Source organism: Neolamprologus multifasciatus, chromosome 9 (genome assembly GCF_963576455.1).
Source record: "Neolamprologus multifasciatus chromosome 9, fNeoMul1.2, whole genome shotgun sequence".
Classification (NCBI taxonomy): domain Eukaryota; kingdom Metazoa; phylum Chordata; class Actinopteri; order Cichliformes; family Cichlidae; genus Neolamprologus; species Neolamprologus multifasciatus.
In genome coordinates, this window is record NC_140447.1 from 28539279 (window position 1) to 28566049 (window position 26771).

A 26771-nucleotide genomic window follows, 5' to 3' on the forward strand; every position below is an offset into this window, starting at 1 on the left:
TTAAGTTCCCCAGGAAGAATGATAAATGTTTTTTTATAATAAATTTGTTAATACTTTTAGCTAAATTTTTTATCCATAAATGTAAGTTTGTTAATAAAACACCATATTTCTGCCTTTTTATAAGGATATGGAATTGTACATACAATCAATATCAGACTAAACCAACAAAAAGGCTCTAAGAACAATATTTATATGTTGATTTTTGCGCTTACTCATATCATAATTTTTTTACTCCTGATTTTGTATGTTCATGTTCTGTTCTTTCGTAGACTTCATCTGTTTGTATGTTGTATAGTCATTGTGTTTCAATAAAGTTCAATAAAAAAAGTACAGAAACTTCAGACGTCACTAATCATGTGACTCTGGCCAAACGAATCAAGCCTCGACAGAGTGCTTCTGAAGCAGTGTGTTGATCTTTTTGACACACGCACCGGAGCGTCAGCTTCAAGCGGACCATCACTACCTCTCACATCTAAAGGTTAGTGTCAAGGTAACTTTGAACTGAGTTCAGTCAATCTTGAGTTTTCTGAGTGAAGTTTTCTGTTGCTCTCTGTGAGAGAAGACCGTTAAAGGCGAGGCTCTCCAGAGTGCAGCAAAACAGGAAACAGCAGCTTCCTGTTTCAATAGTTTAGAAGTGTAAGTGAGACACGAGTAAAGAAAGGTCAAGTTTCATGAGTTGTTTTTCTCACCATTGATCACGCGCTCAACACTCTACACATACTTGCATCACACGCGCGCTCTCAAGCATCAGTATTGTACAATTCTGGGTGTCACGTGAGTTGCAGGTGTTACCATATAAGGGAAATCTCCATTGTTCTGTAGCAGTGGTTCTCAAACGTTTCACAATGAGTTTCACCCTTACGAGCGACATCAAAGCACTGTAGTATAGGCAGTACCGGTTTTTGATACGGGCGATTTTCATTTTCGCTGCTCAACTAAAGTGTGCAATTTACTTTGTGTGCACTCAAATGGAGTCGAGTCAACCAGCGCCACCTCTGGCCAAGTACCATAGCCTACAGCCAGATTAACTTGTGACACACACAGTAGCGGTTTTTGATAGGGCTACACGGGCTGTTGCCCGAGGCGGCATCGTGGTGGGGTGGGGGGCATCACGGGCATTGGCAATAAAAAATAAAATAAAATAAAAAATTGCTCGTATTCATGCTGCCCCGACATCGTGCCAACGCATATTGGGAATGTCGTAGGCACCGATCGGTTTTCTCCCATTTGCTGGGAGTAAGGGCGCCCTCCGTTTGCGAGGTGCGCCTGCTGCTTGCGGCGCAGAAAGGAGAGGGCGGGGCAGCGGGGGATGCTCTGGCTGGCTGGAGCGGCAAAAATCACCAACTCGCAAAATAAAATAAATTACAAACAAACCAACAAACACGAAAACACCAGACATTATAATACAGACTTATAATTTGCACCGATGTTTTTTCGAAATTCTATACACGAAAAGTGAGCGCGAGAGCCCTCGGTGCGCGTGCTCGCTGCTGAAGTCAAAGTAAACTTTATTGTCATCTCCGCTACATACAGTCCAGTATATAGAGAGACGAGACGACGAGGCTCCAGTTACAGCAGTGAAAGTAAACAAACAATAAATATAAGAAGAGTAAGAAAATAAATATACACTTTAGGACCAGGGGTAAAGGGATCAATAACAATTTACAATTTATAATTTACAGTTTGATGATTTAAAGTCTCACACACAACCCCTGGAAAGGGGAGGGGGTTGCTTGCAAATAGAGCACATTTCATTCATAATGTTGTAAATCCAAGCCCATTATGTATTCACGATCTGAATACTGGGTTGTGCGAAATCCCAGAAATAAACCTTAGACAAAGTGAATCTATGAACTAAGGTGTAGGTCTGTTAGGTTAAGTTGTGGTGATCCTCGGGTTGGGGAATTTGTGTTCATACTGGAGTGCAAAATTAAAACCAATGGAAGATGGACAAGAAAAGTTCAAGGCCATCAGGTGCTCAGTTTAGAAAAAATAGAAAAGAAAAGGAGGAGAAACGAGCAAAAGATACAGGTAAGCAGATGTGTGATTGGATAATGGCAGGTCATCATGAAACAATCAGACTAAACTCCAAACAATACATTATGTTACAGATTTTAATATTAATTAGTCATTGTTAATTGTTGATTTGTCCTGTTCTCATTGTATGACGAATTATGACGACTGTTTGGTAGCTGTTTGCATATCCTCTCTCTCTCTCTCTCTCTCTCTCCGTGTGTGTGTGTGTGTGTGTTTCTCTGGTGAAACAACAGTTTTATGTTAATGTACAGTCCTTAATAAGTTTTATGTGTGTGTGTGTTTGTGTGTAAAGTTCCACAATACATGTGGAACTTTCTATTTTGTCTGTTTTTGTATCTTGCAAATAAACCTTTAAAATAAATAAAATTTTATTATGTATTTATTTTTGGCCTACATCAGTAAGAAATGCCAAATTATATACACAAAGTTATAGAAATCACCACTCCCGTTATTCATGATGATTCCAATAACATCACATAATAACATGTAACATCACATCCTGTAAGCACAGTCTGCCTGTGTCTTTTCTCTGGAAATGAACATTTTCAGCCAATATAGGTAATACATCAACATGGCAGCCATGGCTAAGTTAGGAATATTTATAATGTAATTTCCAAAACTTGCATATGATCTGCAATTTGTTGCAGATGTACTGACTGTAACAGAGCAGCTGGAGCAGTCTCAAATGGAGGTCAGTCCACTACTGCCACCTGTGGCCAAGCGCCATAGCCTACTACTAGATTAACTCGTGACACATCTGCACCTGTTTCTATGACCACATTGAGTAGAGGCTGAGTGGCTGCACTTACACTGGTGCATTCAAATCTACCCACAAACACTGAAAGATGCGATGTGGATTGTCAAGACTCAAACCAATCATTAAGCAAAGACAGCAGGGATCACTTGTTTCTGTTTATTATACAGCCAGATTTACTTGTGACACACATGTGCAGCTGGCTTTATCACCTTTTTTGAATTTGTTTCAAGCACAATACATTTGTAACTTTCAGTGTTTTCTGGTCTTCCAAAAGAAGAAGAAAAAAAACCTTCAGCTACATGACATGCAATTGTGTATTTGTTTTCACCTTATCATACACTTGAAGTTTTACAAATCACCTCTCCTTTTCTTAATATCATTTTAGTCTCAGACAATCTAGTTTTTCTTACAAAGATTGAATGCACCTTCTGCGGATGGCGGTACCACACAGTGTGCGTGGACTTCCCCTGTACAGAAGGCAACTACAAATGTTGTGAATGCTAAATAAACAGAAACAAATGATCCCTGTTGTCTTTGCTTAATGATTGGTTTTAGTCTTGACAATCCACATTGCTGGCATTGCATCTTTCAATGCCAGGTATCAGTGCTCAAACCTTTTGTGTTTGTTTCCAATAAGTTGCCCACCTCGGGAAGCAAAAATGTGTTCTTTTATTTGTCAGATGAACATATGAGACACTTTGACTCTTCAGTGCAGTGTGGAGCCTAACAAAGATCTGTTTTGTGTCCCAGCTGATCAGCAGGAGGAGAAGAGTCTGACGGAGCAGCAGAGGAACATTTTCAGCTACTTGGACTCAGCTCAGCCACTACAGAGAAAACAATGAGCTCAACACAGAAGGTGACAGACAGAGCAGGGCGATATGACCAAAAATATTTATCATGATATACATTTGAAAATTTGCAATAACAATATAACTGACGATATAAGTGACACCAGACAAAATACTTTACAACTCCACAACTTTATTAAAAAACCCATCAATGTATTTTCACTTAAACAAGCAGCTGTTTTTATGTGCATTAAAGTTATATAAAAAGTTAAAAGTGCAAATGCAAATTGCTTGCTGACAGTTTAACCAAAAGGTATTTCCAGTGGAAATTGGCCGACATATCCTGATCATAACCATGTATAATATCCAGAAACTTAAAAAGAGGTTATACAGTCGTGGCCAAAAGTTTTGCGAATTGCATAAATATTGGGAAAGTTGCTGCCTAAGTTTTTATAATAGCATTTTGCATACACTCCAGAATGTTATGAAGAGTGATCAGATGAATTACATTGTCCTTCTTTGCCATGAAAATGAACTTAATCCCAAAAAAACCCCTTACCACTGCATTTCATTGCTGTCATCAAAGGACCTGCTGAGACCATTTCAGTAATCGTCTTCTTAACTCAGGTGAGAATGTTGACGAGCACAAGGCTGGAGATCATCATGGCTGTATCCCAATTCAGGTTCTGCAGCCTTAAAGTACGCAGCCTCAACGGTCCTCAAGGGCCGCGTACTCAAAGACCGCTAAGGCCGGAAGTGCGAGGCTTGTAGGCTTGTGAAATGGGACGGTCTAGCCTCCATCGCGCTGCCCAGGTTGCCTAGCAACCATGATACTAACAGCTGGAAACGTTTCATACAGCTTTGTTTGACAGAAATGAAGGAGAACATATTTTGTTCATTTGTTTCTACATGAGCTCTGTGTGATTTAATAAGTATCTGAGGCTGAGACCACAGGACTGTAAAACATGATTGTTGGGCTTCATTTCTGTACTGAACAGTCATTTAAGATTAGCTAGTAAATAACAATTAGCTAATGTTGTTCATGAGACTAAAGTCATCTCACTTTGGTAATGTAACTATAATATGGCCAATATTATAGTTATTATATTAATCATTATTATTCATTACAGCAGTGAGTTTGAACTCTGTGTCAAATACTGAGCTTCAGTAAAGATTCAAGTTGCAGTTATTTATATGTCCTATCACCTTAAATCTTTACTCAAATACAAGTATCTTTGACAGTGTGTATATAGATGTATCATATATAAGAGACAAATATTGTTTGTTTAATTTGTTGGCATTACTAAATTTGGCTCAATGCTTACATATATGTGTAAAAAGCAAATTATACGAGCTGTGAAAACTGTTTCTGATAGAATGAAGAGTAGACTGATATATTAAATATTCCTTTATTGGGTGAGAAAATCAGACCATGTCATAACTGCTTTAAGTCACACAGAATAGATATCAGAGCCTTAAACAGGCTGACTTCTGCTAAATGGGTCAAACTGGGCAGAAAGTATACAAACACATGACATCCTTATAGAATATGATGTAACACTATAGATCGACTTACCTCAGAATATATAAAGCATATAAACAATTACAGCAATATGATGCAACAAACACAGCAGTGCTACTAATCCAAAATACTCAAAGCTTCATAGAACTGAAACAAACATTTATTTTTAGCTCCATTCTGCTGCTGATACATACTTTACGTTTCTGAACATTAAACTTGTTGCTGCCTTTCATGGTGTGTAACTTGAAGGCCCTGAGTACTTTCTCCCACACTGAAAACACTGGAATGATACAATTATTTGAACATTACCTAATAAGACTGATTCAGGACAGACAATTAGTTATTCTAAACTTTTCTAGCAATCCTTCACAAACAGGGAACAGTCTGTCTATTCTCCCCATCTGTCAGCTGCTGCTGGCTCTTCATCCTCCTCTTCCTCACACACTGCTGAGTTTGTCCTGGTGGATCATCAGGGGTGCAAAGCCTCACAGATGATGTGCAGCAGTGGGTCCCTCAGTCTGTCCTCACTCTGGACACTTGCAGTTGTCACACATGGAAATCAAATGTGTGATAAGCTGCAGGATTCAAACACAAGCGTAACTTATAAATACATGTTCACACTTTTATTCCACAATCAGAGAGAAAGAAACAGAGAGAGAGTGCAGGACAGACAGACAGGTGACAGTCTCAGGTGTACAGTGGGGCAAAAAAGTATTTAGTCAGCCACCGATTGTGCAAGTTCCCCCACTTAAAATGTTGACAGAGGTCAGTAATTTGCACCAGAGGTACACTTCAACTGTGAGAGACAGAATGTGAAAAAAAAATCCATGAATTCACATGGTAGGATTTGTAAAGAATTTATTCGTAAATCAGGGTGGAAAATAAGTATTTGGTCAATAACAAAAATACAACTCAATACTTTGTAACATAACCTTTGTTGGCAATAACAGAGGTCAAACGTTTACTATAGGTCTTTACCAGGTTTGCACACACAGTAGCTGGTATTTTGGCCCATTCCTCCATGCAGATCTTCTCAAGAGCAGTGATGTTTTGGGGCTGTCGCCGAGCAACACGGACTTTCAACTCCCGCCACAGATTTTCTATGGGGTTGAGGTCTGGAGACTGGCTAGGCCACTCCAGGACTTTCAAATGCTTCTTACGGAGCCACTCCTTTGTTGCCCGGGCGGTGTGTTTTGGATCATTGTCATGTTGGAAGACCCAGCCTCGTTTCATCTTCAAAGTTCTCACTGATGGAAGGAGGTTTTGGCTCAAAATCTCACGATACTTTGCCCCATTCATTCTGTCCTTAACACGGATCAGTCGTCCTGTCCCCTTGGCAGAAAAACAGCCCCATAGCATGATGTTTCCACCCCTATGCTTCACAGTAGGTATGGTGTTCTTGGGATGCAACTCAGTATTCTTCTTCCTCCAAACACGACGAGTTGAGTTTATACCAAAAAGTTCTACTTTGGTTTCATCTGACCACATGACATTCTCCCAATCCTCTGCTGTATCATCCATGTGCTCTCTGGCAAACTTCAGACGGGCCTGGACATGCACTGGCTTCAGCAGCGGAACACGTCTGGCACTGCGGGATTTGATTCCCTGCCGTTGTAGTGTGTTACTGATGGTGACCTTTGTTACTTTGGTCCCAGCTCTCTGCAGGTCATTCACCAGGTCCCCCCGTGTGGTTCTGGGATCTTTGCTCACCGTTCTCATGATCATTTTGACCCCACGGGATGAGATCTTGCGTGGAGCCCCAGATCGAGGGAGATTATCAGTGGTCTTGTATGTCTTCCATTTTCTGATGATTGCTCCCACAGTTGATTTTTTCACACCAAGCTGCTTGCCTATTGTAGATTCACTCTTCCCAGTCTGGTGCAGGTCTACAATTCTTTTCCTGGTGTCCTTCGAAAGCTCTTTGGTCTTGGCCATGGCGGAGTTTGGAGTCTGACTGGTTGAGGCTGTGGACAGGTGTCTTTTATACAGATGATGAGGTCAAACAGGTGCCATTCATACAGGTAACGAGTGGGGGACAGAAAAGCTTCTTACAGAAGACGTTACAGGTCTGTGAGAGCCAGGGATTTTCCTTGTTTGAGGTGACCAAATACTTATTTTCCACCCTGATTTACGAATAAATTCTTTACAAATCCTACCATGTGAATTCATGGATTTTTTTTTTCACATTCTGTCTCTCACAGTTGAAGTGTACCTCTGGTGCAAATTACTGACCTCTGTCATCATTTTAAGTGGGGGAACTTGCACAATCGGTGGCTGACTAAATACTTTTTTGCCCCACTGTATACACTGCTACAAAACAACACCAGAGAAGGAGGATTTAGTGTTTGTGTTATTACGAGTGCTAAACAAGAAGAGTTCCCAGATGGTACAGTGGACACATGTGTGACTCCTGTGATTAAAGCATCTTTCTTTCAGCTTAACGAGAGAACCGTCAGCTCGTTCAAACACACGTTAAAGTCCGTTTGGCTCGACACCACCGAACAGAGGCAGTAATATACCCGAGTCATTTAAACGGCTGTCTAAATGACTCGGGTAAACTTTGTAGCATGCGTGCTTGTTGTTTTTATTTTGGGTGGGGGAGGTTCAATTTCAGGGAGCGTTGAGGCAGTTGCCATGTTGCAACGAGCTTAGCCTCTGTCTCGCTAGCTTGCTCTGCGCTCGACAGTGCAGCCTAGGCGGATAAGTCGAACGCAGATTCAGTGAGCTCTCAACACAGACAGCATCGTCAGAAGAAAAGTTTATAAAATAAATTAAATATATTGTATTGATCGATAAATATGCGCACAGAACCGAAAGCACTGTATCGAACTCTTCAATATCGATACATGTATTGTATCTAACCCCTAGCGTGTAACCGGTATTCTATCACAATATTTTATATCAACTGTATGATATGGCCCAGCCCTACATGAAAGGCAACCTGATTGTACACTAATCAAACATTAAAATGAGCAAAAGAGGCAAAACTTTGTGCCAGAGTCAGGGGTCAGCGTTTTGTTTTTATGTCACAGCACCAGAACGATTGCAGGTGCTCAAAAGTAGTTACCATAAATCACCGCCTTTCATGGTCTCAGCACATCAACTCTGTTATTAGGAAAATGGGACAAGGTATAGCTATGGCTATGAAATGCTCTTTGTGTATCACTTCTTCAATTATGAAAGATGTCATTAATGCACTAGTAATGTCTCATCTGGAGTATTGTTCAATCACTTGGTCAGCAGCTAATAAGATGGTTTGTTTTTGAAATTTTTGTAATGTGCCTGAATGTTATTGATATTATTATTATTATTGATTGCTTATATTTTAATTGTGAAACCTCACTGTGGATGTAAGAGCCAAATTATGTGGATATCTTGAATCCATTTTATTGTATAATAATTTATGTGAAGCTAATGGGGTTCCTTTTGAATAAACAAATAAACAAACATAGGATTTAATATCACTTAATAATTATGAATTATATGTATAAATCTATACAAATTATAGAAATATGTAATAGGAAACAACAAAATAATATGAATTATAAAATAATACAAAAGTGTGTGTGTTTGTGTGTGTACACAATCAGGAGGGATGGGCATGATTTTAGTGTTTGAGGTGTTTGGTGCCACACTCCACCTTCAGGTTTAAAACTAGTGTTAATGGAGGGAGTTTGAAGGTTGAGTTTGTTCCACGACTGCATTTCACTCACTGGCTCTGTTTGTATCTCTGTCACTGCAGGACCAACATGGAGCGAGAAGTCAGCGCTCTCAGGAGGCCGACAAACCTCACAGAAGAAAGAGAGAGAAAAATCACACCTGTGACGAGTGTGGGAAGGGTTTTACTAGGAAGGGTTCACTAAAACAGCATCAGGTCATCCACACTGGAGAGAGACCGTTCAGCTGTGACTTGTGTGGAAAGTCTTTTTCCTTGAAGAGTAACATAAAACAACACCAACTCATCCACAGTGGAGAGAGGCCGTTCAGCTGTGACTTGTGTGGAAAGTCTTTTTCCTTGAAGGGTTACCTAAAACAACACCAACTCATCCACAGTGGAGAGAGGCCGTTCAGCTGTGACTTGTGTGGAAAGTCTTTTACCAGGAAGGATAAACTAAAACATCACCAACTCATCCACAGTGGAGTTAAAGCGTACAGCTGTGATCAGTGTGGCAAAGCTTTTTCTTACCATAGCAACTTACAGAGGCATCTAGTTACCCACTCTGGAGTTAAGGCGTACAGCTGTGACGAGTGTGGGGTGGATTTTACTGTGAGGGCTTCACTAAAACATCATCAGGTCATCCACAGTGGAGAGAGACCGTTCAGCTGTGACTTGTGTGGAAAGTCTTTTTCCAGGAAGGAATCCCTAAAACAACACCAACTCATCCACAGTGGAGAGAGGCCGTTCAGCTGTGACTTGTGTGGAAAGTCTTTTACCAGGAAGGTTTACCTAAAACAACACCAACTCATCCACAGTGGAGTTAAAGTGTACAGCTGTGACAAGTGTGGGAAGGAGTTTACTGAGAAGGGTTCACTAAAACGTCATCAGGTCATCCACACTGCAGAGAGGCCGTTTAGCTGTGACTTGTGTGGAAAGTCTTTTTCCAGTAAGGAATCCCTAAAACAACACCAACTCATCCACAGTGGAGAGAGGCCGTTCAGCTGTGACTTGTGTGGAAAGTCTTTTTCCAGGAAGGAATCCCTAAAACATCACCAACTCATCCACAGTGGAGTTAAAGCGTACAGCTGTGATCAGTGTGGCAGAGCTTTTACTCAAAGTAGCCACTTACAGAAACATCTAGTTACCCACTCTGGAATTAAGGCATACAGCTGTGACATCTGTGGCAAAACTTTCAGTCAGAGAGGGTACCGAAATATACACCTACGCATTCACACCAGACATGATATGTACTGCTGTGAACAGTGTGGCAAACGGTTTATAACTCACAAACAGTTACAACAACACATGTTTACCCACACTGAGGAGAGACCTTATAAATGTGACCTGTGTGAGAAGACTTTTAAAGCTCCAGATTACCTGAGAGGACACCAACAGATCCACACCAGAAAGAGACTCTACAAGTGCAGTTACTGTGAGGTATGTATTTATATTGTTATCTTGTCATTTTAGCCTGACTGTTTGGAACAACTCTGCTCATTAAACTGTGTTAGCATGTTAGCAATTCTACTGCATGGAAAAGCAGCTCTGAGTGATTATTCAGATTTTCATGTCAGTTATGATTTTAGTATTACTGTAGTATTATGGTGGAAGTATTGTAGTTATTGCAGCCCAGTAAACTGAGTGTGTTAACTGAAACAGTAAAATTTAATTGGACGTCTGCAGAGATGCTCTTTATTTCAGGCGACGTTCAGGACAAAAATGTTGAAGGACTGACTTACACTGTCTTTGTGTCTTTGTTTAGAGGAAGGGTGACACAGATGGATCCAGTTCTCAACCCTGTCATCACTGTGGTGGTGGGAAAGACTTTCGTTGTGACCTCTGTGGAAAAACTTTCAGTTGGCAAGCTGCTCTTAAAACACATCAACGTAGACACACTGGAGACAAACTGAAATACTGCAAAGAATGTGGGAGAAGCTTCACCACATCATATCACTTAAAACGACATGAACTGATTCACAGTGGGGTTAAAAAGCACTCGTGTGACCAGTGTGGGTCATCCTTCACCACTGCATGTGAGCTTAAAACACACAAACGAGTCCACACAGGAGAGAAACCATACAAGTGCAGACACTGTGACAAAAGCTTCTCACATTCATATAATCGTAACTATCATGAACGTGCACACATGGAAGGAAACTACAACTGTGACCAGTGTGACAAGAGCTTCAGGAATCTCAGATCATACTCCACACACAAACAATCCCACGTTACTAATAAACTGTTTCACTGTTACCAATGTGCCCAAACATTCACCTCATTGTCTGCTCTGTGCAAACATCAGCGTGATCACTCAGGGCTGAAATCACTCCCATCACAGTGAATCTGAAGAGACAGAAAGATCCTCTGGTTTCAGTGTCAGACTCAAAAAGCTTGAGATCAGGCTCCACAGAGTTCAGATAGAATCATTTAAACTTGTGTTGAACTGAACTGGTTGCTGGGCTGAACTTCTACATAATACAGATTTACATGGGATCTTATTTTCTGTTGTTTTACTGAGTCAGTTTTGTCCTTTTTTCTCTGTCCTGGTTTTGCTCGTCTGTAAATAATTGAAACTCAGTCAAATAGTTCATTGTTCTCCAGCAAAACGTTTTGGAAACTCATGTTTAACCTTTGAAACTCTGACATGTTGTCAATGGAAAATTGTATTTAGTAGTCCGTATAATCTTTTAATGATATACGTTTGCATATGGTAGAATACTGCATGTAATCATTTGTGTTTAGAAGTATATAGTTGGTGGCATATTAAAAGAATGTCTCATCCTGGGAGGTCTGTAACATTCTGTAACAACACATGTTCTGGCGTTCACCCCCACATCCTAGGAGCATGGGAAAGGTTGTACCTTGTCTTATTGTTTTACGGTAGGATTAACGTAGTTATATCTGTCTTAGTCTAAGTGCCTTTTGTTTAGATGAACTGCTGGACCTCCAGACCAGCAGGTTTAGGGAAGTCGTTTATGGGGTCACACTCTGACACACACACACACACACACACACACACGTACACCTCCACATTTTAATGTATGGAACAAACGCTCACTGAAGTGTATAAATAAAGGACCAGAGCAGTCCTCAGTGCTTAGTCTCTGAACCTCACTCTTGGTGTGTGAGCTCAGGAGGCTGCCCTTGCTAGCAAGAAAATCTGTGTGTTTCTCTTCTCTGATTCTCTACTGAAGAAGTGTTTTAGAATATATCTCTTAACATATGTTTTAGCACACAAGGCTTCATCGGTGAGTTCACTCATGATTGGACCATGAGAATAAAGGTTTTTAGTTCTTTCAAAGAGAGTCTTGGAGGTGTTTGATGTTTTTGTTTTTTCTGAAACCACCTGAAAGAAAAACTTTTTTTCTTGCTTTATGTAGTGTGGAAGTTTTTAATGTTTCTTTCATCTGTGATGTTCTTGAATATGTTCACATGAAGATTGTACAAATAAACTGTCCTTTTAGCTTAAGCTCCTAATTTATTCATTATTTATGGATGTAGCACAGCAGCAGTTTGTTGATTAACACATGGAGGGCTCGGGATCTGATGGTAAATAATGTTTTGTGTCCTTGTACACATCATACAGCTCTGCTGTTCCACAGATGTCAGGTTTACACAGTGGGATGGTTTGTAAGAACGCAGCTCTCCTGTGGATAAGTCCTTACTCTTAGCCTCAGGACCTCACACAGTCCCATCGGGTTCGGTCAGAAGATTTATCCCTTATACCAAAACGTCACAGAGTCTCCTTTGCTGTGCTGTTTTCACAAAGAAACGTAAACTGAAGACCTGCACTTACAATGTTTTAATTAGTTTAGCAGATTCAGTGTCTCCATGATCGAATCTGCTGTTTTTGTGCTGCTGTTAGTAGAAAGCCGGTTAATACTTAAATGAACTGGCTGCATGCATCTCTGAATGTAAATTTGTGCACTATTAATAGATCACTCTGGAACGGTATCGTCACCCTAATTTGCCCACTTAGTAAATCTCACTCATGGCCTAGAAATTGAAATAAATCTTGTTTCCCTGCTGGATAGTGATCCACTGTAACTCTGCTCCTCCTTCCTGTTTAGGATTTCTGTGGCTGAAGTAAAATTCCCTCCATCCATCACTTATCCCAGCTAACCCAAAGTGAAATAAAGTTTTGCTCATCTTAAAAAAGCATTACAATAATGGGCATTACCAATGCACCTTTTCTGTCACCTTGCTAGATGTTACACATATTGTTATTGGACTGATTTCTACTGCTGGACTACTCCTGGGGAGAGTAACAATACTCTTACTAATTAGCTCCCTTTCACACCTTTGGGGATATTTATTTTTGTGCTTGAAGCGCTGTGAGCCAGAACAGCGAGAGAAAAATCTGCAAACGCAATGAGCCGAATGCTTAAGTGAATCCCAGCAGCTGCACATGTGCTACGCTGATTTAGAGGATATCTTTGCACTGGATTTATATTTATACTTTTTCATTTCTATATGATTCTTCTTGCATCTAAACAAAGATTATTCAATTTGCTAAATTTTGATGGCTCTTTGTACTCAGGTGTAAATGAGACGTAATATTTGCTCTTGGTTTGGTTCTCCTGTACAGAACCTTGCAGTACAACAGAAACCTAAAAACATTATTTGTAGTTATTATTCTTAGTTGTTCTGCTGCCTAAATACCACAGGGTGTAATTATGAAGTTATTGAGCTGCACATACTTAAGTTACGTTGAAACCAAGCACACCATTGTTTTTCTTGTGACATTACCAATAAGTTTGATGTGTCACATGGCCCTCTTCCTATTGAAAAAAAAAAAAGTGGTATCCAAGATGGCCGAGTTCTTAATGGCCACCATGGTCACCACCCATCTTCAGGAGTTTGCCCCCTCACATATACTAATGTGCCACAAACAGGACTTTAATATCACAAACCATTCCCATTTTATTACGGTGTATCCATATAAATGGCCCACCCTGTATAGAGAGGAGGAATTCCTACTTCCCATTCATGTACTCTGCACTGGGCATTGTGTCAAAACTGTCCTTGTAACATGTTTACTTTTTTTTCAGAATAAATGGATGTGAAAAAACCCATCAAAGTTGAGGTAAGTGTTCACCACAGTATCCTGTGTTTTTTATTGGGGTCAAATTTCTCTTTGGGTAAAAATTAAGCCAACATCCACGTGTCAAAGGTTGGTTGACATTTATAACGTGTATAACGTTTTGTAGAAAAGTTTGATCGATTCGCTCACTCTCTCTCTCTCTCTCACTCTTAGAAAAATAATAAATTCTCTGGGGGTTTTTTCTTATATGTTTATGGTACCCGACGGAGGAAACATTGACCGGGATGAACCGACGGTCGTCTGACTCCTTCTTGATGTGCGTAAAACAAAGCCATTTTCTTTTAGGGTTTCTGTCTATTTTCTGTTAACGAGAAAACCCGTTGTAAAAGTAGCTATAAAAATGAAGAAAAACTCTTTACTTTGGTATGAGTGGCTGCACCAAACCAAAATACCTCATCAGGGTGTTTTAATAAAATTATTTGGGATAGAGTTCTGAATATGTGAGCGGCGCTTTTTTCACTAAGGGATATTTTTTTACACATATGAGGAGACGAGTGGGCGGCCTGTAGGTTAATATAAGAAAGTAAAATACATCCGCTATTGTAAAAAGAAATGGCTCTCTACAAGCAATAGAAAGTCCTTCTTTTCATTACAAGCATTGGTGTAGCATACCTCCACCCGGCTCTATAAATATAACTTTTTAAAATTGAATTTGAAGCATGCAAATTCTTGAGAACATATGGGAGTCAAATTACTAAATTGAGGAAAGCTGAAGAGGAAGAAGTGATCAGCAAAATTGGCTCTTATTATCAGAAATATCGAGAAGAAATCTCAGAGGAAGATAAATTAACTTTACTAGACCTTCAAAATAAATTGGACGGTTTATTTTGACACAAGGCTGAGGGTGCTTTTGTAAGATCCAGGAAGAGGTGGCTGGAGGAGGGAGAACAAAATTCTGCTTTGAATTCTGCTTGAAAAATACTGATCCAAAATCAACTAAATATTAATGGCATTGTCTCTGACAATCATAGAGAAATTTCAAATTTCTGTGTCAAATTCTATACTAAACTGTACAACTCAAAATATAATGAGGATGTCTCAACACTGATTCTCAATAATATTAAAAACCTAAAAACTATTGTTGTGGAAGATAGAAGTCACTGTGACAGCCCTCTGACTGTGGAGGAAGTTTGTAATTATATTTCTGCACTTAAGGCCAACAAATCTCCTGGCACAGATGGTTTAACTGCAGAGTTTTATAAATCATTTTCTAATCTCCTGCCTCCGTTCTTACTGCAGGTTTTCATAGAAAGTATAGAGAATAACACCCTCCCTCCTACTCTTACTCAGGGTCTCATAACACTTATTCCAAAGCCAAACAAAGACTTACTTCTTATTGATAATTGGAGACCCATCTGTCTGCTCAATAATGACTATGAGGTTATGGCTTTAGTACTTGCTAACAGAATTAAAGAGTTTTTGGATACAATTATTGATGAGACACAATCAGGCTTTATGAGAAATAGACACATTTCTAATAACATTAGACTGGTTTTGGATCTACTTGATTACTCTGATTTGGTATCTGACAATAGCTTCATTCTCTTCCTGGATTTTTAAAAGGCTTTTGATACAATTGAACATCAATTTATTTTCCACTCTTTTAAAAAATTTGGCTTTAGATAATTTTTCTGTAAAGCTTCAAAACCTTGTACACGAATGGCAATAGCTCAGTTAAAATGATTAAGACTCCACCCCAAGATTTGACCTGTTTTACAAGGAATCACCATAGCTGATAAGGAGCTCATCATCAGCCAGCTAGCTGATGACACCACAATCTTCTTGAAGAATGCAAATCAAATCCGTCCAGCCCTTAGTGATATTAGTGATTTCTCTGAGGCATCTGGGTTATGTCTAAATCTAAAAAAATGTGAATTTTTAGCAATTAAAGGCTGCACTGCAAATGCTATCTGTAACATTTCTGTTAAACAACAAGTCACATACCCAGGACTGTTAATATCCAAAGACCAAAAGTCAAGATGCTCGTCAAACTTCAATCCAATTATGCAAAAAAATCTGAAAAAAGTTCAACCAGTGGCTGCAAAGGGATTTATCTCTGACAGGTAGAGTGTTAATTACTAAAGCTGAAGGGATATCCCGACTGGCATATGCTGCTCTCTCCTTACATCTGGATAAGAAAATTAGTAAAGACATTGACCGCATGCTCTTTAATTTTATATGGAAAAACCGTACACATTATATTAGAAAATCTGTTGTGATGAATAACTACAAATCAGGTGGGCTTAACATTTTAGACTTTTCTACTTTAAATAACACTTTAAAAATTATTTGGGCTAAACATTTTCTTAAAACCCTACCTCTATCTGGAATTTTATACCATATCATATTTTCTCCCATTTTGGTGGCTTTAATTTTATTTTAAATTGTAATTATAGTGTTGGAAAACTCCCTGTAAATCTTTCATCCTTCCATAAGCAGGTCCTCTTAGCGTGGACCCTCATTTATAAACACAACTTCTCACTACACAAATACCTCATCTGGAACAACAGAGATATTTTATTTATTTTATTATCACTTTTCCTGGAAACTTGGGTCCAAAATGGGATCCTATTAGTGGCTCAGCTGGTTAATAAAGAGGGAGTACTACTTACTTACAATGAATCCCTTACACTTTATAATTTTCCCGTAAGTGTTCGGGAATTCTCAATGATGCTTGGTGCCATACCCTCAGGTACTTTAATGTTATATAAAAACACTGACAGTTCAATATCTACCTCAGTCACTCTCCCTGATCCAGCTGAGTCAGCAGTGGGAAAAATCTGCTTTTCACAGGAACTTGGTAACAGCAATAAGAGAATACGTAGTTTATTCCAAGAAGATATCATGTCTCTCCCATATATATAATATCTTACTGGAACCGACATGTTCCAGATATCACCTGGAAGACAGTCTGGATGATCCCATAAATATCTAATTGTAAACAAGGTGAAGGAAATCTCATATAAAATTCTTCATAAATGTTACCCAGCCAGTCACTATATGGTAACATTTAAAAGACACATAAATACTAATTGATCTTTCTGTGGGGATCATCCAAAAACTGTGGCACATCTTTTTTGGTACTGTTCCTCTACACAGAGATTCTGGAAGGAATTTAGCAGTTTTGTTATTGTCCATATTTTAAGGGAGTTTTCTTAATAATGGGAAAATGTTTTATTCTGTTTCTTTAAGTTCCCCAGGAAGAATGATAAATGCTTTTTTTATAATAAATATCTTAATACGTTTAGCTAAATGTTCTATCCATAAATGTAAGTGTATTTCTGCCTTTTTTATAAGGATATGGAATTGTACATACAATCAATATCAGACTTAACCAACAAAAAGGCTCTCAGAACAATATATATATGTGGATTTTTTCGCGTACTCATTAATTATTTTTTTTACCCCTGGTTTTGTATGTTCATGTTCTGTTCTTTCGTAGACTTTATCTGTTTGTATGTTGTATACTTATTGTGTGTTCAATAAAGTTCAGTAAAAACTTTACGTTTTTTTTACGTAGAAGTACGTTCTAAATGAAGCTTCAGACGTCACTAATCATGTGACTCTGGCCAAACGAATCAAGCCTCGACACGGTGCTTCTGAAGCAGCGTGTTGATCTTTTTGACACACGGACCGGAGCGTCAGCTTCAAGCGCACCATCACTACCTCTCACATCTAAAGGTTAGTGTCAAGGTAACTTTGAACTGAGTTCAGTCAATCTTGAGTTTTTTGAAGTTTTCTGAGTGAAGTTTTCTGTTGCTCTCTGTGAGAGAAGACCGTTAAAGGCGAGGCTCTCCAGAGTGCAGCAAAACAGGAAACAGCAGCTGGGTGTGTGTAAGTGTGCAAACGAATAGATTAGAAGTGGAAGTGAGCCACGAGTATAGAAAGGTCAAGTTTCATGAGTTGTTTTTCTCACCACTGATCACGCGCTCAACACTCTACACATACTTGCGTCACACGCGCGCTCTCAAGCATCAGTATTGTACAATTCTGGGCGTCACGTGAGTTGCAGGTGTTACCATATAAGGGAAATCGCCATTGTTCTGTAGCAGTGGTTCTCAGACTTTTCACAATGAGTTTCACCCTTACAAGCAACATCAAAGCGCAGTAGTATAGGCCTATTTAACACCACATACACATGAAGACGTTTCACCTCTTATCCGAGAAGCTTCTTCCGTTCTAAGGGTCAAATGGTGGAGAGTCCCAGATTTAAATGTATTTCAGAAGTCCAGACGCTTTTCTTTCCAAGCTCCTTAGACTACGATGACCTGGATGACTGAGAACCTTCACAGACACCACATACACATATTTGGCAACATTCAAAAGGGCACTCTGTGTGTGTGTGTGTGTGTGTGTGTGTGTGTGTGTGTGTGTGTACATGTGGGCCAGGTCCTTCGAAAGTCGGGTAGGCTGGAAGTGAGCGATTGTGAAGTTGGATGGTCTAGCCTTCAGAATTACGTCACAACCTCTCTCGGTGGAGTGAAACTGCCGTCTGCTCCTTGCTATCTAAAATATAACCGGACGCATAAATTCTTGACCATCTCACACTTTTGTTTAATCAGTTTTCTGTTTGACGTGTTTTCACCTGTGTGAAACTCCCGGAGGAACCCTCCCGAGGGAATAATAATGTTTTATTTAATCTAATCTAATAACTTTGATCTCAGCCTAACCGATTTACTCAGGAACAAATAAAATACTGAAAAAAGCCAAACAATAATATTTTTAAGTTGTCTAAGTCAGCGGTCCCCAACCTTTTTTTGCGCCACGGACCGGTTTATGCCCGACAATATTTTCAAGGACCGGCGTTTAAGTTGTCACGGATAAATACAACAAAATAAAACTAGTACCGGTACCGAAAACCGATTTATTCATACCAATTTATTCATAACATGCGTGAAAAGACCCAGGAAAACAGAGTTAATGATAAAAACGATAACAAAATAATACTGAAAACCGATATAAACACTGAAAACTATACATTTCACACCTGAGCCTCAACTCTCGCGGCCCGGTACCAAACGACTCACGGACCGGGACCGGTCCGAGGCCCAGGGGTTGGGGACTGCTGGTCTAAGTGACTTATATATCATGTTTAACCTTTGTAGCAAAAGACCACAGGGGGTTTGAAAACGATGAAGCCAGGACTTCGCTGTTCTTGCCGGCTCAGATATTTGAAGTTTACACAGCTACATTCTCACCTGAAAATATTTTAAAAGTTTATTTTGCAACTCAGAAAGAGTAATAAGAGTAATATTAAAACTAAGTTGCTGCCGCCATTGTTGAAAACTGGAATTAGCTGGGCTGCGCTAGGAATTCTTTGATATGATTTTTTCAATTTTGTTGTCTGGGTGGAAAATCGGGAGAAATTTGGGAGAATGGTGGTTCCAGGAGATTTTCGGGAGGGGCAATGAAAACTGGGGTCAATCAACTGTGCTACGTTTGTGCTGGTTTGTGCTACTAAAAGTGTTGTTTGTGCTGCCTCTGTTTGAAAGATATTAATGAAAATGTAAAGGTCAAAAGGTCAACCATACCCCCCACATTATCCAAATGAAACAAGTATATGTGTATGACTGAGGGACTGCCCCTCAGATCTGCTCTGGGAGAAACATAGGAATGTAGAAGAGGTGAAGGGAGTGTGTGTTTTTAAAAACCAAGAACCAAACTGTGAATTTTCTGTATCGTTTCACCCCTAGTTGGAGGTAAAAGTGCTACAATGAAAAACATTTCAAGGAAATGTAAGAAAAAAATGTATTCCAGGATAAAACACAGCTGTCTTTGTCTTATCGGTGCAAATCGTTGTGTCGGCCCACTGGGCCTTTGATTCCAATAACAGGCCTCAGTCTCTCCTGCTACTGGTCTGCCATACTGCTAAATTTGGTATCCGTGCTCAAACCTTTTGTGTCTGTTTGCCCACCTCGGGAAGCAAAAATTTGTTGTTTTTTTTGTTGTCAGATGAACATATGAGACACTTTGACTCTTCAGTGCAGTGTGGAGCCTAACAAAGATCTGTTTTGTGTCCCAGCTGATCAGCAGGAGGAGAAGAGTCTGACGGAGCAGCAGAGGAACATTTTCAGCTACTTGGACTCAGCTCAGCCACTACAGAGAAAACAATGAGCTCAACACAGAAGGTGACAGACAGAGCAGGGCGATATGACCAAAAATATTTATCACAATATACATTTGAAAATTTGCGATAACAATATAGCTGACGATATAATTGACGCGAGACAAAATACTTTACAACTCCACAACTTTATTAGTGCAAAAAAAACCCGACATCAATGTATTTTCATTTAAACAAGCAGCTGTTTTTTATGTGTATTAAAGTTATATAAAAATTTAACAGTGCAAATGCCTTGGAGCAAATGTCAGCCAATTTCCTCTGGAAAATCCTTTTGGTTAAACTGTCAGCAAGCAATTTGCATTTGCACTGTTAAACTTTTATATAACTTTAATGCACATAAAAAAACAGCTGCTTGTTTAAGTGAAAATACATTGATGGGTTTTTTAATAAAGTTGTGAGGTTGTAAAGTATTTTGTCTCGCGTCAATTATATCGTCAGTTATATCGTTATCGCAAATTTTCAAATGTATATCGTGATAAATATTTTTGGTCACATCGCCCTGCTCTACTTTCATGTGTTACTGTTTAGGCTTAAATGTGTTTGATGTTTGGTGCCTTTTCCTTAATGTAAAAAAACCCTTAGGTTACAATCAGACATTTTTCTTGCATTTGATTTGATAAATTTTGATCTTTTGATTGATAAACTAAAATGTTATGGATTTTCACCAGCTGCTTTGTGCTGGAAAAAAAATTATTTGGACAGAAGATAGCAGAAGGTTTATTGTAATGGTTATTTCTCAGCTATGAACTGCGGTTTACCCCAAGGCAGCTGCCTCGCTCCACTTCTCTATTCAGTTTTCACTAACGATCTGCAATATGTCTTGGCTTAATCTTGGGTATGCCAATGATTCCACCATGTTTTATTCAGCCAGTGACAACTCTGAATTGATCAGCGTGTCACAACAAAATTTGCTGAACCTGTTTGACTGGATAAGTAAAAACAACATGATTTTAAATGTATATAAATCCAAATCTATGTTAATTAAAAGTAGATTAGTCAACAGCCCACAACTGAGTCTTTCCATAGCCAGTGTTAGAACACGTCACCCAGATTAAACTACTCGGCGTTACCATAAATCGCCACCTTTCATGGTCTCAGCACATCGACTCTGTTATTAAGAAAACGGGACAAGGCATAGCTATGGCTATGAAATGCTCTTTGTGTATCACTTCTTCAATTATGAAAGATGTCATTAATGCACTAGTAATGTCTCATCTGGAGTATTGTTCAATCATTTGGTCAGCAGCTAATAAGACAAACATTGGATTTATTATCACTGAATGGTTATGTATAAATCTATAAAGTGTGTGTGTGTGTGTGTGTGTGTGTACAATCAGGAGGGATGGGCATGATTTTAGTGTTTGAACAGTCATGAATTATTTTTAACACCAGGTTGGATGTAATGTGTTAGAACTACCAGCAGGTGGGGATAAGAGACCTTTAAGGTGTTTGGTGCCACACTCCACCTTCAGGTTTAAAGCTAGTGTTAATGGAGGGAGTTTGAAGGTTCAGTTTGTTCCACGACTGCATTTCACTCACTGGCTCTGTTTGTATCTCTGTCACTGCAGGACCAACATGGACCAAGAAGTCAGCGCTCTCAGGAGGCCGTCAAACCTCACAGAAAAAAGAGAGGGAAAACATACACCTGTGACGAGTGTGGCAGAGCTTTTACTCGCAGTAGCAACTTACAGAGGCATCTAGTTACTCACTCTGGAATTAAGGCATACAGCTGTGACGAGTGTGGGAAGGATTTTGCTCTGAAGGCTGAACTAAAACGTCATCAGGTCATCCACACTGGAGAGAGACCGTTCAGCTGTGACTTTTGTGGAAAGTCTTTTTCCTTGAAGGATTCCCTAAAACAACACCAACTCATCCACAGTGGAGTTAAAGCGTACAGCTGTGATCAGTGTGGCAGAGCTTTTAATCGCAGTAGGAGCTTACAGAGTCATCTAGTTACCCACTCTGGAATTAAGCCATACAGCTGTGACATTTGTGGAAAAACTTTCAGCCAGAGAGGGAACCGAAATACACACCTACGCATTCACACCAGACATGATGTGTACTGCTGTGGTCAGTGTGGCAAACGGTTTATAACTCACAAACAGTTACAAAGACACATGTTTACCCACACCGAGGAGAGACCTTATAAATGTGACCTGTGTGAGAAGACTTTTAAATCTCCACATTCCCTGAGACTACACCAACAGATCCACACCAGAAAGAGACTCTACAAGTGCAGTTACTGTGAGGTATGTATTTATATTGTTATCTTGTCATTTTAGCCTGACTGTTTGGAACAACTCTGCTCATTAAACTGTGTTAGCATGTTAGCAATTCTACTGCATGGAAAAGCAGCTCTGAGTGATTATTCAGATTTTCATTTCAGTTATGATTTTAGTATTACTGTAGTATTATGGTGGTAGTATTGTAGTTATTGCAGCCCAGTAAACTGAGTGTGTTAACTGAAACAGTAAAATGTAATTGGACGTCTGCAGAGATGCTCTTTATTTCAGGCGACGTTCAAGATAAAAATGTTGAAGGACTGACTTACACTGTCTTTGTGTCTTTGTTTAGAAGCAGAGCGACACAGATGGATCCAGTTCTCAACCCTGTCACTGTGGTGGTGGGAAAGACTTTCGTTGTGACCTCTGTGGAAAAACTTTCAGTTGGCAAGCCGCCCTAAAAAGACATCAACGTAAACACACTGGAGACAAACTGAAATACTGCAAAGAATGTGGGAGAAGCTTCACCACATCATATCAGTTAAAACGACATGAACTGATTCACAGTGGGGTTAAAAAGCACCTCTGTGATCAGTGTGGGTCATCCTTCACCACTGCAAGGGAGCTTAAAACACACAAACGAGTCCACACAGGAGAGAAACCATACAAGTGCAGACACTGTGACAAAAGCTTCTCACAATCAAATGGTCGTAACATTCATGAACGTACACACATGGAAGGAAACTACAGCTGTGACCAGTGTGACAAGAGCTTCGGGAATCTCAGTTCATACTCCAAACACAAACGATCCCACATTACTAATAAACTGTTTCACTGTTACCAATGTGCCAAAACATTCACCTCATTGTCTGCTCTGTGCAAACATCAGCGTGATCACTCAGGACTGAAATTACTCCCATCACAGTGAATCTGAAGAGACAGAAAGATCCTCTGGTTTCAGTGTCAGACTCAAAAAGCTTGAGATCAGGCTCCACAGAGTTCAGATAGAATCATTTAAACTTGTGTTGAACTGAACTGGTTGCTGGGCTGAACTTCTGCATTACCATTGCAAACTGAATAATACAGAAGATGAAAGAATAGACTTTGATCAGTTAATAAAGCTCATGATCTTGATTCATTGTGGCTGCTACACAGATACTTCGGGGTCACTTCTCTCAGTTAGAAACCTTCCTCACCAAAACTGACTGTTGGACCACACCCCTGGTTTCATGAGAAATTGTTTCAGCCATGATTTCTCTTCCTGTATTTCAGAGTAAAGACTGAAGTGACAAATGGAAACATGTTTAAAAAACACAATGTGAGAGAGACGTTGAGGTCCTTAGAAGTTACCCTGGGTTTTTCTGTCACCCTGCTAGATGTTACACACCTTGTTATTGGACTAATTTCTACTGCTGGACTACTCTTGGGGAGAGTAACAATACTCTTACTAATTAGCTCCCTTTCACATTTCACACTTTGGGGATATTTATTTTTGTGCTTGCAGCGCTGTGAGCCAGAACAGCGAGAGAAAAATCTGCAAACGCAATGAGCCGAATGCTTAAGTGAATCCCAGCAGCTGCACATGTGCTACGCTGATTTAGAGGATATCTTTGCTCTGGATTTATATTTATACTTTTTCATTTCTATATGATTCTTCTTGCATCTAAACAAAGATGATTCAATTTGCTAAATTTTGATGGCTCTTCGTGCTCGGGTGTAAATGAGACGTAATATTTGCTCTTGGTTTGGTTCTCCTGTACAGAACCTTGCAGTACAACAGAAACCTAAAAACATTATTTGTAGTTGTTATTCTTAGTTGTTCTGCTGCCTAAATACCACAGGGTGTAATTATGAAGTTATTGAGTTGCACATACTTTACGACCTGCTTAAGTTCGAGGTCACAGCGTCTGTAGAGCAGCTGGAACATAATGAAGTCTACAAGGTTAAAGTTTTCTCTTCACTTATTGTTCTTTCTGCTGCTTGATTTGATGGATCTGAGAGCTTTTGTTTTTATTACTGTTATCATAATTATCATTAATATTTTACTCTTTAGAAGCTTTAAAATAGTGTTTGTGTTTGAAAAAATGGATTTAAGAATTGAACAGAAACATCTGTCCTTCTGAAAATCACCCAAAGGCACGGAGACAAACTCAAAGGATGCAACCTGTAACTTTCTCTTCCTTCATGTCAGTACCATCATCGATTATTTATATAAAATGCATAAAGCAACAGTAACACTTTAGTTTGGATTTCATGATTTCTGTAACTGGAAAATATTTTGTTTAAAGACAGAAGTGACCACATAGTTGCAACATTAAAGTGAAATATTTAATAGTCTAATAACAGATTAAATGCTGTGTTGAGGCTGTCGTTTCAGGAGGAGAGAAGCTGCAGAGAGGCATGTAAGACTGCAACTCTGCTTCCTGGTCCCAGCTCTGGATAGTCATATTTTAGGGGGTTTAATAAATTTGTCCATATTTCTAGAAATGAGAGCTGCTCCATCCAAAGTGGGATCGATGCCCTCTCTCCTAACAAGAACAGGTTTCCTCCAGAAGATTTGCCAAGTATCTATGAAGCCCACATCGTTTCTTGGACACCACTCAGACAGCCAGCAACTTAAGGAGAACATGTGGCTAAACATGTCACTCCTGGTCTGTATCCCAATTCAGGGTCTGCAGCCTTAAAGGCCGCATTTTAAGGCCGATTACGCCACAGCAACGTGACGAAGGCTGTCCCAATTCAAAGGCTGCTCGAAATGCGGCCCTCAAATGCGTCCTTCATTTCCCTGAATTTTAAGGATGTGTCGGTGTAGACTTCGTGGCCCAACATATCCCAGATTGCATAGCGCGGCAGTGGGTGTGGATAATTTTGCCGAAAAAAACGGTGGAAGTGGAGCAGCCAAAGAGTAAACGTTTAAAAGTAAGTACTGATATGATGTCTCAACAGGACCTGGAAAAACTAGTCCATGCATTCATTTTTAATAGGCTTGATTACTGTAACAGCATCTTTACAGGTCTACCTAAAAAATCAGTCAGACAACTACAGCTCATTCAGAACTCTGCTGCTCTAGTCCTCACTAAGACCGAAAAAGTGGACCACACCAGTCCAGCTCTGAGGTCTTCACTCTGGCTGCCTGTCCGTCAGAGGATAGACTTTGAAGTTCTGATGCTGGTCTATAAAGTTCTGAATGGTTTAGGACCAAAATACTAGTGATGGGGAGATGAAGCCTCGTGATGAACTGAAGCTTTCCATCCAACTGGTCAACTCATGGTTCGAAGCATTGTGATGATTCATTTGCTCTACTTCGCCATCAAGTGGATGATTCAAGAGAAACAAGTTCTGTGATTATAATGATGTGACGTGTAAACCTCTAAACTGAATAAATAAATTGTTTTCATGATTATTTATCCCGAATATTGTCTCAGTATGTCTGATACAAAAGAGAAAGTGGAAACTATCAGGACAGTGTTTTGGTATGATTGTGTAACTGTTAGAGCTGGGTATCGTCACTGATTTCTAGAATCGATTCGATTCCTATTCACAAGGTCCCAAATCGATTCGATCCACGATTTGATTCGATCCGATCCGGGGAAATTTTGCCTCAGACAGTCAGAAATGTTATAATTCAGATCACGGATGAGTACATTTCCATATTTTTATATCTATAAAAAGAAAGATGACATTTGCGAGACTTTATCAAAGATGTAAGCATCACAGCAGATGCCTTTGTATCAAAGTAGCTGAGGCTAAAACAGAAAAACAATTTCATAAAAATATTTGCAGTAGATCAAAAACGAAAGAAAACCATTAATCAACATATGAACATTACCTGATGCTGCTGAAGTGAAGCAGAGAAAGGTTACAGAGGTTTAGAGACACGGCTAAGCGTTTTGCATTTTGCATAATTTTAAAAAGTTTAAATTTGTTCAGTAGCCTACTGAACAGCAGAAATTAGGTTTTCTTTTCGGAAGTAAGTAAAAGGGAAAAAAAACAGCGACCGACAGCGCTGTAAACAACGGTAGACTTGTGCGTAACAAGCAAGCGAATAATGCAGAAAACAGATTTTTAGACGGGGAAACTGTTCTTGAAGTACAGAGAGAGAGAGCTATGCATGAAGTGTGATTTTATCGCAGTGGAAGCAAAATAGCAAAAGTCAGAGGGAATTCATGGCTATGTTTATGTGAAGCGTAGTTTGGATCTTCTTTTGCTGCTGGTTCAGTCAATATTGTTTGGAGAGGTAAAACCTACAGCTTCAGAATCAGCGCAAAAAGGGCGTAAAACACAAAGCCCGCCGACAGATCAGAATCAGCGAGCTGTCGGCTTTCGGCACGGACACGGTCAGGGCCGAAAGCCGACAGCTCGCTGATTCTGATCTGTCGGCGGGTCCGCGCTTTGTGTTTACGTCTTTGTGCGTAATAGCCTACGTGTATCTGCTGTCATTTACTGTTTTAGCTGTTTGGTGGTTGTTGAAATTTAGTGAGGTTTAACCTGAGATTCTGGCGTTTGGGGCAAAATAAATTTATATTAAAAATCGATTCAGGATTTTAATGAATCAATAT

At 39.6% G+C, this 26771-nt stretch overlaps 1 protein-coding gene across 1 annotated transcript; it reads left to right on the forward strand.

The window, feature by feature from the left end:
• Positions 1-350: 350 nt before the first annotated feature.
• On the forward strand, positions 351-26254 carry LOC146511733 (uncharacterized). Its single transcript, XM_085172430.1, has 6 exons — positions 351-478; positions 3545-3650; positions 8847-10199; positions 10525-10989; positions 21619-22239; positions 22565-26254. Exons 2-6 carry the CDS (start codon positions 3633-3635, stop codon positions 23138-23140), a joined length of 3033 nt encoding a protein of 1010 aa, XP_085028556.1. The 5' UTR covers positions 351-478; positions 3545-3632; the 3' UTR covers positions 23141-26254.
• The last annotated feature ends 517 nt before the right edge of the window (positions 26255-26771 follow it).